The sequence below is a fragment of the Anolis carolinensis genome, unplaced genomic scaffold (genome assembly GCF_035594765.1).
Source record: "Anolis carolinensis isolate JA03-04 unplaced genomic scaffold, rAnoCar3.1.pri scaffold_13, whole genome shotgun sequence".
NCBI lineage: Eukaryota > Metazoa > Chordata > Lepidosauria > Squamata > Dactyloidae > Anolis > Anolis carolinensis.
The window spans coordinates 11,493,035-11,506,016 of NW_026943824.1; the positions used below are offsets into that span (position 1 = coordinate 11,493,035).

The 12,982-nt window shown below is 46.3% G+C and overlaps 1 protein-coding gene across 3 annotated transcripts in view; it reads right to left on the reverse strand.

Moving 5' to 3' along the window:
• Nucleotides 1-1,004: 1,004 nt before the first annotated feature.
• LOC103279848 (syntaxin-binding protein 4) overlaps nucleotides 1,005-12,982 on the reverse strand; it is a 76,992-nt gene continuing 65,014 nt past the window's right edge. For all 3 annotated transcript variants that reach the window (XM_062964232.1, XM_062964233.1, XM_062964231.1), the window contains 4 exons: nucleotides 6,489-6,538; nucleotides 2,845-2,984; nucleotides 2,142-2,199; nucleotides 1,005-1,826 (listed from right to left, as the gene is read on the reverse strand). In XM_062964232.1, the coding sequence (XP_062820302.1) occupies nucleotides 1,679-1,826; nucleotides 2,142-2,199; nucleotides 2,845-2,984; nucleotides 6,489-6,538 (396 nt within the window). In that variant the 3' untranslated portion in view covers nucleotides 1,005-1,678. The remainder of the gene's footprint in view (nucleotides 1,827-2,141; nucleotides 2,200-2,844; nucleotides 2,985-6,488; nucleotides 6,539-12,982) is intronic.

Sequence of the window (12,982 nt, forward strand, 5' to 3'; positions counted from 1 at the left end):
TTGTAAAATCATAACATAATTTGACGTTTAATAGGCTTTTCCTTAATCCCTCCTTATTATCCAACATTTTTGCTTATCCAAAGTTCTTCTGGCCCGTTTATGTTGGATAAGTGAGACTCTACTGTACATATAATATACTGTATATATAATATATAATATACAATTTTATATATATGAGTCTCACTTATCCAAGCTAAACGGGCCGGCAGAACCTTGGATAAGCGAATATCTTGGATAATATTATATCTATCTATCTATCTATCTATCTATCTATCTATCTATCTATCTATCTATGGAAAGTCCAAGCACTCTTGTCTTCTGGAGGCAGGTCTGAATCTTGCAATTGGCCACCGTGATTAGCATTGAATGGCCTTGCAGCTTCAAAGCCTGGCTGCTTCCTGCCTGGGGGAATCCTTTGTTGGGAGGATTTACCCCAGGCAGTAAGCAGCCGGTCCTTGAACAAATGATTCCCCCAGGCTGGAAGCAGCCGGTCCTTGAAAAGTACTCCTGTCTGTTGAAGGCAGGTCTGAATCTTGCAATTGGCCACCTTGATTAGCATTTAATGGCCTTGCAGCTTCAAAGCCTGTCTGCTTCCTGCCTGGGGAAATCCTTTGTTGGGAAATCCTTTGTTGGGAGGATTTCCCCCAGGCAGTAAGCAGCCGGTCCTTGAGCAAATGATCCCCCCAGGCAGGAAGCAGCCAGTCCTTGAACAAATGATTCCCCCAGGCAGTAAGCAGCCAGTCCTTGAACAAATGATTCCCCCAGACAATAAGCAGCCAGTCCTTGAACAAATGATCCCCCCAGGCAGGAAGCAGCCAGTCCTTGAATAAATGATTCCCCCAGGCAGTAAGCAGCTAGTCCTTGAACAAATGATTCCCCCAGGCAAGAAGCAGCCGGTCCTTGAAGCTGCAAGGCCATTCAATGCTAATCAAGGTGGGTAATTGCTCCATTAACACTTGCCTCAAACAGAACATCCCTTTGGAAACGTGGACTGACAAGAAGGACAAGGTTTTCACTTTTATTTGCCAAAAATGTTGTGCTCACATCCGATTCCTACCATGGTATTTGCTAACTACAGAAAAACCAATGCCTAAGGAATATTATTTCCCCCTTCCCCATGTTTTAAACCCAAGACAGTTTGTCTGGAAAGTCCTCATCAGACTCAGTCCAGCATGGGAAGGATCCATCTTCGGTACATCCACAACCCAAATATCAAGTCACTCAAAGAAGCCTTGGCAGCATTGAGAGTCGACCCAACTGAGGCCGTGATGCATCCATAGACAGCTATGCAGAACTACTAAAAACTGAGCTACTTCACCTACAGCCAGAAAAAAAGTACTTTGGTTTTTCAAAGGAAATGCAAAGGACGCTGGGTTTTCCATTCAGCTGTAGGTTCAAGTCTTGCAGCCATATTTTCCTTGATTGTTTTCTTTCCAAAGCTGCAGAATGAGGGAAACAGGCTTGTTTGTATGAAGCGATCCAGAGGCATCCATCCCCGAGGATGCGCTCGTTGCTGAGTTTATGAATGGATCGGGAACTTCAGTCTTCCGAAAAGAAATGGGAAAAGCACTGGGAGATGTGTCTTCTCCTTAGAACCGAGTCTTTGTGCTTCGGCCTCCAAATCTGGGTTTGGAAAAAAGTCACGGTCGGGACCTGGAGCCTCTTGCGGCTGAGAGGTTTATGCCGGCTTGTCAGAAGGATCCTTGGAAGAAGGGCTTTGGGTTTGTAGATTCTGCTCGCTGTTCTCACTTGGAGGAGGAGGAGGAGGAGGAGGAGGAGGAGGAGGCGGCGGCGGTGGCGGCCACGTTGTCTTCTGATGCAGATGGCTGGGAATTAAAAATATTCATAGCTGTTAGGAATTGTGGGAGTTGAAGTCCAAAACACCTGGAGGGTCAAAGTTGGCCCATGCCTGCTGTACAGTCGTCCCTCTTCGTTTCTAGTTTTGAGTTCTCTGGATTTGATTATTTGTGGATTTGATTTGAAACCTTCTCTCTAAGACTCTCTAGGGCCCCTTCCAGAATCCTAGTCCCACCTTTAAACCATGCTGACTCCTGCTTCTGTGAAGCATATCAAAGATGCTCTGAAGACCCCAAAAAATGCCCCCAAAATCTGCCTGCAGTGGAAATGGCTTCTATACTCACTCTTTGTAGTCTGGAGTTGCATTCCCAGCTGGGCAATCATCCCAGGCGTGCAATAAAGCTGTCAACACAAAAAACGGATCGGATCAGAAAGCACTTTTTAATCAACCAAATGCACTACCAATAGGGCTAATTCGGTACTGAACCTCATCATTTCCCAGTTAACATCCGAACAAGGATGTTGTCAAGACTCAAAATTCCTCACTTCTTCAGGGAAACGTTAGCAAGGTGAGTATTAGGTACCATCTTAATTTCACATTTGAAGCTACTCTCTCACCCGCCCACCTACATCCAACTCCCTCCCCCTATTCTCAAGTCTCCAATGCTTGTCCACCTACTGTATTTGCTGTTTACCCGACTATTTTATGACAATATGAGATCAGAGGAAGAAAATGAGTTTTCCCCCTGTAGTTCCCTTTCCACCTGACCAGAAGGATTGGAAAATGGGGGAATGCAGTAGCAAGAGGGACCAAGAAAACCATCTTAGCCTCTCCTGTGCTGACATTGGCATCTGGACTCCAACAGACTCAAGCCTCAATTGACTTCTAACATTGGCATCTGTACTCCAACAGACTCAAGCCTCAATTGACTTCTGACATTGGCATCTATACTCCAACGGACTCAAAATATCCATGTCGTTGTGCAGCCCATTCATCCAATCCCTTAAACTGAGATCTCCCAAGAAGGAGACCTGAGAATCACTTACCGTCCTTGGCAGCGTTGGACACGGACACGGGTTCCAACAGTTCATTCGCCTCGGCTATCAAGACGCCCACAAGATCTGAAGACGGAAGGGTCGCTTCCAAGGGCTTCCTTGTTTTGTCCTCATCATCCTGAATGTTGGCTCTTAGAAGAAGAAATTGGTGAGTAAGTTGGTTTTTGACCATTATATGAGAGAAGGGAAGACCGAAAGACAGACAGAGAAGCTCCATGAGGGCAATGGAGGAAGGAAAGAAAGAGCCACAATAGGAGCCTTCTCAGAGCTGGAGAAAGGAAGCAGGTAGCAGTCCCAACGACATCCAACCAGTGCTGGATCTGGACCAAACTTGCCATAGATAATGGGACTTGCAGGACCTTCACTGATAGTGTGACTGCTACCGACAATGGACTGGGACCAAACTTGGCACAGAGAAGCCCCATGACCAACTGAGCATACTGCAGGGGTTAGTGGAAATGGACCTTGATTTTGGGAATTATAGTTCACCTACATCCAGAGAAAGTGTGACTCCTACCGACAATGGACTGGGACCAAACTGGGCACAGAGAAGCCCCATGACCAACTGAACATACTGCAGGGGTTAGTGGAAATGTACCTTGATTTTGGGAATTATAGTTCACCTACATCCAGAGAAAGTGTGACTCCTACCGACAATGGACTGGGACCAAACTGGGCACAGAGAAGCCCCATGACCAACTGAACATACTGCAGGGGTTAGTGGAAATGTACCTTGATTTTGGGAATTATAGTTCACCTACATCCAGAGAAAGTGTGACTCCTACCGACAATGGACTGGGACCAAACTGGGCACAGAGAAGCCCCATGACCAACTGAACATACTGCAGGGGTTAGTGGAAATGTACCTTGATTTTGGGAATTATAGTTCACCTACATCCAGAGAAAGTGTGACTCCTAACGACAATGGACTGGGACCAAACTGGGCACAGAGAAGCCCCATGACCAACTGAACATATTGCAGGGGTTAGTGGAAATGGACCTTGATTTTGGGAATTATAGTTCACCTACATCCAGAGAAAGTGTGACTCCTACCGACAATGGACTGGGACCAAACTGGGCACAGAGAAGCCCCATGACCAACTGAACATACTGCAGGGGTTAGTGGAAATGTACCTTGATTTTGGGAATTATAGTTCACCTACATCCAGAGAAAGTGTGACTCCTACCGACAATGGACTGGGACCAAACTGGGCACAGAGAAGCCCCATGACCAACTGAACATACTGCAGGGGTTAGTGGAAATGTACCTTGATTTTGGGAATTATAGTTCACCTACATCCAGAGAAAGTGTGACTCCTACCGACAATGGACTGGGACCAAACTGGGCACAGAGAAGCCCCATGACCAACTGAACATACTGCAGGGGTTAGTGGAAATGTACCTTGATTTTGGGAATTATAGTTCACCTACATCCAGAGAAAGTGTGACTCCTACCGACAATGGACTGGGACCAAACTGGGCACAGAGAAGCCCCATGACCAACTGAACATACTGCAGGGGTTAGTGGAAATGGACCTTGATTTTGGGAATTATAGTTCACCTACATCCAGAGAAAGTGTGACTCCTACCGACAATGGACTGGGACCAAACTTGGTACAGAGAAGCCCCATGACCAACTGAACATACTGCAGGGGTTAGTGGAAATGTACCTTGATTTTGGGAATTATAGTTCACCTACATCCAGAGAAAGTGTGACTCCTACCGACAATGGACTGGGACCAAACTGGGCACAGAGAAGCCCCATGACCAACTGAACATACTGCAGGGGTTAGTGGAAATGTACCTTGATTTTGGGAATTATAGTTCACCTACATCCAGAGAAAGTGTGACTCCTACCGACAATGGACTGGGACCAAACTGGGCACAGAGAAGCCCCATGACCAACTGAACATACTGCAGGGGTTAGTGGAAATGTACCTTGATTTTGGGAATTATAGTTCACCTACATCCAGAGAAAGTGTGACTCCTACCGACAATGGACTGGGACCAAACTGGGCACAGAGAAGCCCCATGACCAACTGAACATACTGCAGGGGTTAGTGGAAATGGACCTTGATTTTGGGAATTATAGTTCACCTACATCCAGAGAAAGTGTGACTCCTACCGACAATGGACTGGGACCAAACTGGGCACAGAGAAGCCCCATGACCAACTGAACATACTGCAGGGGTTAGTGGAAATGTACCTTGATTTTGGGAATTATAGTTCACCTACATCCAGAGAAAGTGTGACTCCTACCGACAATGGACTGGGACCAAACTGGGCACAGAGAAGCCCCATGACCAACTGAACATACTGCAGGGGTTAGTGGAAATGGACCTTGATTTTGGGAATTATAGTTCACCTACATCCAGAGAAAGTTTGACTCCTACCGACAATGGACTGGGACCAAACTGGGCACAGAGAAGCCCCATGACCAACTGAACATACTGCAGGGGTTAGTGGAAATGGACCTTGATTTTTGGGAGTTATAGTTCACCTACATCCAGAGAAACTGTGACTCCTACCGACAATGGACAGGGACCAAACTGGGCACAGAGAAGCCCCATGACCAACTGAACATACTGCAGGGGTTAGTGGAAATGTACCTTGATTTTGGGAATTATAGTTCACCTACATCCAGAGAAAGTGTGACTCCTACCGACAATGGACTGGGACCAAACTGGGCACAGAGAAGCCCCATGACCAACTGAACATACTGCAGGGGTTAGTGGAAATGTACCTTGATTTTGGGAATTATAGTTCACCTACATCCAGAGAAAGTGTGACTCCTACCGACAATGGACTGGGACCAAACTGGGCACAGAGAAGCCCCATGACCAACTGAACATACTGCAGGGGTTAGTGGAAATGGACCTTGATTTTGGGAATTATAGTTCACCTACATCCAGAGAAAGTGTGACTCCTACCGACAATGGACTGGGACCAAACTGGGCACAGAGAAGCCCCATGACCAACTGAACATACTGCAGGGGTTAGTGGAAATGGACCTTGATTTTTGGGAGTTATAGTTCACCTACATCCAGAGAAACTGTGACTCCTACCGACAATGGACAGGGACCAAACTGGGCACAGAGAAGCACCATGACCAACTGAACATACTGCAGGGGTTAGTGGGAATCGACCTTGATTTTGGGAGTTACAGTTCACCTGCATCCAGAAAGCACTGAACCTAGCTGACGTCAGATCTGGACCAAACTTTGCATACAGACCCTACATAGTCAACTGTGCATCCAGGCCTGGTTTTGGGGTGATTGACCTCAGATCTGGGAGTTGTAGTTCACATTTATCTAGAGAGCCCTGAAATCAACTAATAACGGATCTAGACTAAACTTAGCACACAGACCCAACATGGTCAACTATGAATATTGGCAGGGCTTGGGGATGATTGCTCTGGGAATCTGGGAGTTGTAGTTCACCCTTATCCAGACAGCACTGAACCCAGCCAACGACAGATCTGGACCAAACTTCAGCGATAACCAAACATCCCAGTACAAACAATGTCTTCTTCGAATGACCCAGGCACCACCGGGGCCCCAAGCTAGTTAGTGAATAAATAAACGCTCATAGAGTTTATAGTGTACGGAAAGACTAAGAACAATTCCTCTTCTCACCTCTTCTCCTCTGGTAATGTGCAGGAGGGACTTAATAGCTTCCGGGCATTCTGGGCAAAAACAGAAAATGGGGCATTTTAGTATTTCAAGTCCTGCAAAAATTAAACTCCCTCTCTTCCTCCCAGTGAGGTATTTCCCTAATTCCCCACATCCTTTGGCCCTGCCCCTGCTGCTACTCATTCCAAGGACGGCTTGCTTTAATCCACAGCAAAAGGAAAGACGGAACAAAGGCCGGCCTGAATAAATCGATCATTTCAACGCTACAGATTAATCCCAACGCTAAGGTGCAGCTGCAGAAAATCAAGAGGAGAAGCGACCAAAGGAGAAGCCCTTTTGTGGTTTCACGTCTAAAGAATGGAAAGTGGCGAAACTCAGTTCAGAGGCATCCAATAGTTCTGTGTGCAAATTAGGAGCGCTTGATTCAATACAGCATCCCAGTATCCACAGAACATGATGTACACAGTTTCACTCATCCATGGTTTGACTTAGGGCCTCTTGTAAAAGATACCGTATATACTCGAAGATAAGCAGAGTTTTTCAGCCCTTATTTATGAGCTGAAAAAGCCTCCCCCGCTTATAATCGGGTCAAGGTCAAGGCCGGCAACAGAGCCTGCAGGCCCTGCTTGCAATATTTCTCTCTTCTCCCTTATCAGTGTGTTTTCTTTTGCAAAGCCTCCCTTGTTCTTAATCAAGGGAATGTTTTGAAAAGACAAAGACACTCTTTCAAGTTAGGAAGAAGAAAAATATATATTCATTAATCTTATGAAAGCATTTTCCCCTGAAATATTTGTTAAACTCTCCTACAGATATATAGGCATTCACTCCTTGCAAGCTTTTGCCATCTCTATGTACCTTTATATGTGTATCTATCTATATACATTAATTTTATATATGAATTTCCCCTCATATGTTTGCAAGTATCTGCAAATATCTATATAAAGAGAGATGTCTGGATAAATATGAATATATTCTTACCTACCTATATATAGGGCTTGCAAATATTACAGGGGGAGAATGAACACACAAATATATATGGGCATGTATGTATATGTGTGTGTGTATATATATATATATATATATATATATATATATATATGTCATGGAGCCAGATCCCAAGGCTGAATTTCCAAGCCCTGAATCTGACTTCATAACATAAACAATCCTGCAAGCACCTGGCGGGAGAAGATAAAATGAGCCTGGGAACTCAGGGTTGAAAGTATAAACAATTATAATTGATGTAGTGTGTGGGAATGGTAGTAATGTGATCCAGGGGGTGGGATTTGATGATGATATTTGCGTGTGGTATTACGTTGCATCAGAAGTGATAAAATTAGATGTATGTAAACATTAGGTCATTCTCGACTTTTCCAAAGTCATGTATTCTTCAATAAAGATTGGATTTGAGAGCAGCTATCTTTGATCTGCGTTCAGACTGGTCCTTTGAAGTGAGCCTGACATTTAAGTCGAGAATCCAGTTCTCACCCTCCTGCGGAATTCGCAGTGAAGTGAAAATGAGTGAAGAAGGAGATCAAAGCCCAAATGGGGCAGGGAGGCCTTTGCAAGGGGCCCGGCCGAAGAGAGAAGAGACGCTGCAAGCCATAGCTTCCTCTACGGGGTACCCCAGGCCGAACGGCGTGACCCAGAGGATTCCCAGGGGAGGAAGAGGCGTCTCTGCGGCTGCAGAAACCAGTTGGGGATCTGGAGGAAGTATGCCGGAGACCGTGGCCCTGCGGTTATCCATCCTGGAAACTAATTTATCCAGGCTGTCGGAAACCGTGGGGAGGTTGGTGCCACTATTGGAAGAGAATCTCCAAAAGGAGCCCATCCGATATGGCGCCGAGAGAGAGCCAAGTAAAGAAGGAGATTGGAGCCAGAGGGGCCAGCGAGCGTCAACGCAGAGCCCCGTGGAGGCAAGGGACGAGGGAGATGAGGAATACTGGCAGGAGCAGGAGTTCCGAGACAGAATGGCGCGCGAAGTGGAGCGCCAGCGAGCTCTGGGAACTCTGAGGCCGCCATCTCCAACAGAGCTCCCAACCCCCCGAATGGGCGTCGGGGTGGAAAGGCCACTGGGGCCAGGGATCGGGTCCAGTGGATTTGCAGACGAAGGCGGAGAGGAGCGGGGGATCCAGGAAGAGGAGGAGGATGTGCCGTACGACGAGGAAAGGCGAGATGAGGGGGCTACAGCGAGGCCAGTATGCGGATGGGCGGAAGGGCCGACAGCGGCGGCAGACTTTCGGGAGCCGCGCAGAATGACCACCGGAGTGGGGCGCGGCGTGTTCCAAGGAGCCGCCCGAGGAAACCTGATGCAACCCTTCCCCATGCCTCCCAGACAGCATCAACGGGCCGCAGAATGGATGCCAAGAAGGGAAGATCTCAAACTAGAATACGGAGGGGAATCAGATGAACTGAACTTTTTTCTAATTAGCATCAGAGGATACATGGAAGACAATGCACACACATTCCCCTCCGAAGCAAGCAGGGTTCGAGCCATCGGCAACACACTAAAGCGAGGAGCAGCCAGCTGGTATGTGCAACTACATGCCAGACGCGACCCATGCCTGAGGTCAGTGCCCCGCTTCCTCGCCGCACTGGAAAACCGGTTCAGAGACCGGCTAGAGCAATTGAGGGCTCGAGACCAGCTGAAAGGAATAAAGCAGAGGGACAAAACAGTGCCCGAGTACGCAGAGGAATTCCTCCACCTCACGGAAAGGGTACCAGAGTGGTCTGAAGTGACCAAAGTGGAGTTATTTAAAGAGGGACTACGCCCCGAGATTTTCAGCTGGGCAGCGCACAGAGATGACCCCGAAACGCTCCAGGGATGGATTCAACTAGCGGGGCGCGTCGAATCCACCCTGGCCCAAGTAAAGCGCTTCAGGAGCAGCAGCGGCCAGCAAAGACCAGTGGCGAGAGGTCGAGGAGAAACGAGGAAGCAGGAAAGACCCGGAGGGAGGCCGGGGATTCCCTCCAGAGGAGACGACAACAAACCTAAACCGGGATGCTTTGTATGTGGGAAGACGGGCCATCGGGCAGCGGAATGCTGGGCCCGGAAGGGGGAGCCGCCAAAACCCCCAAAGCCCAAGCCAGCAACCGGGAGGCGCGCGGAAGAGGAGGTGCAGGCCCCAGAATCTTCAGAAAAACTGGTGAGTCGGGACAAACGCATGATAGTAGTGCCAATCTGCCTCTCGGGGCTAGAGAATCGGGCCACCTGCAAGGCATTTGTGGATTGTGGTTGTTCTAGAAATATTATAACTCCGGAATTAGCAGGAGCGCTGAAATGCCAGCAGATGGCGCTTGACTCCCCAATTGCATTTTCGCAGCTAGATGGATCAGTCGCTGCTGGGGAAGTATCTACAAAGGAAATACGGGGGGTCCCATGTAAAATAGGCAAATGGGAAGGAAGAATATCCTTTGTGATAGCCCCTATTGCCACATACCACGTAATATTAGGGATACCATGGCTCGAACAGGCAAATCCTGAAGTAGATTGGAGAGGAAAGAGCCTAGCATTCAAAGAACAGCAGACGCAATGGGAGATAAGCAAAATTGCAGAAGAGGAGGACGAGGAAGATGAAGCAGGTGAAATAGACCCACAGCTATTGCCACCTGAATACAGAGACTTTGTGGATGTTTTCAATCAGAAAGAGGCCAGTAAATTGCCTCCCAAAAGGAATATAGAAGTAGAAATTGAAATAACCCCAGGAGCAAACTTACCAAAACCAAAAGTGTATCCCATGTCTGTGCAGGAGAAGGAGGAATTGAGGAAATATATTGATAAAAACCTGGCGCGAGGCTTCATTAAGCCATCCAACTCTCCTCTCGGGGCCCCAGTGTTATTTAGGAGAAAGAAAGACAACTCCCTACGATTATGCATTGATTATCGAAATTTAAACGCAATTACTAAGGACAATAAATACCCTATGCCCTTAGTAAAGGATTTAATTACCGTATTGAAGAAAGGGAGCATATTTACTAAACTGGATTTAATTGAAGCGTATCATAAATTAAGAATCAAACCGGAGGATACTTGGAAAACTGCATTTTCCTGCGCATTCGGCCATTTTGAATATAAAATTTTGCCTTTCGGTTTAAAAAATGGAGGCGGTTGCTTTATGCAGCTTATAAATGAAATACTACACCCATTGTTGTACAGAGGGGTATTCATATTCCTTGATGATATCTTGATTGTGAATGAAGATAAGGAAAAGCACGTAAAATTGGTCCGGGAAGTTTTGCAGAGACTAAGGGAAGCAAAGCTGTACGCAAAACTGTCCAAATGTGAATTTAATAAAACTCAAATTGACTTTCTGGGGTATCGGATATCTCCAGAAGGGTTAGCTATGGATCCAGCTAAAGTATCAGATGTGAAAGAATGGGGAGTGCCTCAAACAAGGAGGCAATTGCAATCATTTCTGGGGTTTGCAAATTTTTACAGACCCTTCATAAAAGGCTTCGCGCAAATAACCGCACCCCTTACTGAACTTTTAAAAACAAAAGGGAAAGGGGAGACAGCAAAAGTGAAAGCTCCTGGCGTCAAACTGAGTTGGACGCCAGAATGCCAAAAGGCATTCGAAACCCTAAAAGAATGCTTCACAGAAGGACCCATCCTAAAACACCCCGATATCAGGAGCCCTTTCATAATCCATTGCGATGCCTCAGACTGTGCGTACGGGGCAGTACTATTGCAAAAAGATCAAAATGGGAACTTAAAACCCTGTGGATATTTGTCCCGGAAGTTCAGCGAAACTGAAAAAAGTTGGCCAATATGGGAAAAAGAGGCATTAGCCATATTAAAAGCCTTAGAATGCTGGCGACACTTCCTCGAAGGAAGCGGAATCCCATTTGAAATTTGGTCTGACCATAAGAACCTCCAGTATTTAAAATCTCCTAGAAAATTATCTCCCAAACAAATTAGATGGGCGCAATACTTCAGCAGATTCGATTTCCAATTAAAGTTTTTTCAAGGGAAGCAGAATGTCTTGGCAGATGCTCTTTCACGCATGCCTCAACACGAAGGCACAACCACAGCAAAAGAGGGGACAATATTCTCTGACAAACAATGGGGCTTAGCTGTCAGGACAAGAGCACAAACCCAAAAGGAGAACACGGCTTTTGTTGAACTCGGCGGGGAAGATAATTGGGGAAATGAACTGAAACAGTCTTATGAAGGAGATCAATGGATCGCATCCAACGCAGAAAAGGGGGAGCAGAAGGGGGGATTTTGGTTTGTAAACAAGAAACTGTATATCCCAGCAATATTAAGGATTAAGATTTTGCATCGTTTTCACAACAACCAGAGCGCTGGTCATACAGGAATTACAAAAACAACAAAGGCAATAGCAAAACATTGTTGGTGGCCAGGAATGAGGAAGGACATAAAGAATCATGTTGTTCAATGTGATGATTGTGCCAGAAATAAATCGAGAGGAGGGAAGCCTATGGGATTATTACAAACGGTAGCGGAACCTACCAGACCTTGGGAATGTGTAGCTATGGACTTTGTGGGGGAACTGCCGGTTAGCAAAGGACATCGTTATATTTGGACAGTATTAGACCTGTTTTCTAAACAGGCCCACTTTATAGCGCTGACGAAACTACCATCGGCCGAGAAACTAGCTGAACTGTACATAAATCATATTTACAAACTGCATGGATGTCCCAGTAGAGTGGTCAGTGACAGAGGAGTACAATTCACAGCAAAATTTTGGGAAAAATTCTTGGAAATGCTAGGAGCAGAAAGGAGTCTAAGTTCTGCTTTTCACCCCATGACAAACGGGGCGGTAGAACGTACTCAGCAGACGCTTGGGCAGTTCCTTCGAATGTACTCTAACATGAGACAAAATGACTGGTCTAGGTGGTTGGCTTTTGCGGAACTAGCTTTTAATTCGACTATACATTCAGCAACAAATAAAACCCCCTTTGAAGTAGTTTACGGGTATGAAATACAGCCTTTACCCCAGTTGCCAAGATGGACAGAAAATGAGGAAACAGAGGCAGGGAAATGGAAAACGCAAATGCTAGAATGCTGGAGTCAAGTGACTGCATCCTTAAAGGAAGCACACAAAAAGTATAAAGCGTTCGCAGACAGAAAGAGGGTGGAAGGCGATAAATTAGATAAAGGAGATCTAGTGTGGTTAAGTACCCAAAACATCAAATTGGGGCTACCTTCAAGAAAACTGAGCCCCAGATATATTGGACCATTCAGAATACAGGGTGTTATCAATGAAGTAACTTTCCAGTTGGCATTGCCAAAAAGTTTAGGGAAAATACACCCAGTATTCCATCGCAGCTTACTGAAAAAGTATATGGGGACTTTGGACAAAATGGACACATAGAGTTATTGTTTGATTTGTTTCAGAACTATGATGAAAGAAGAACCGAAGAGGAGGACGAAGAAAACGAGGGCGCCATGTCATGGAGCCAGATCCCAGGGCTGAATTTCCAAGCCCTGAATCTGACTTCATAACATAAACAATCCTGCAAGCACCTGGCGGGAG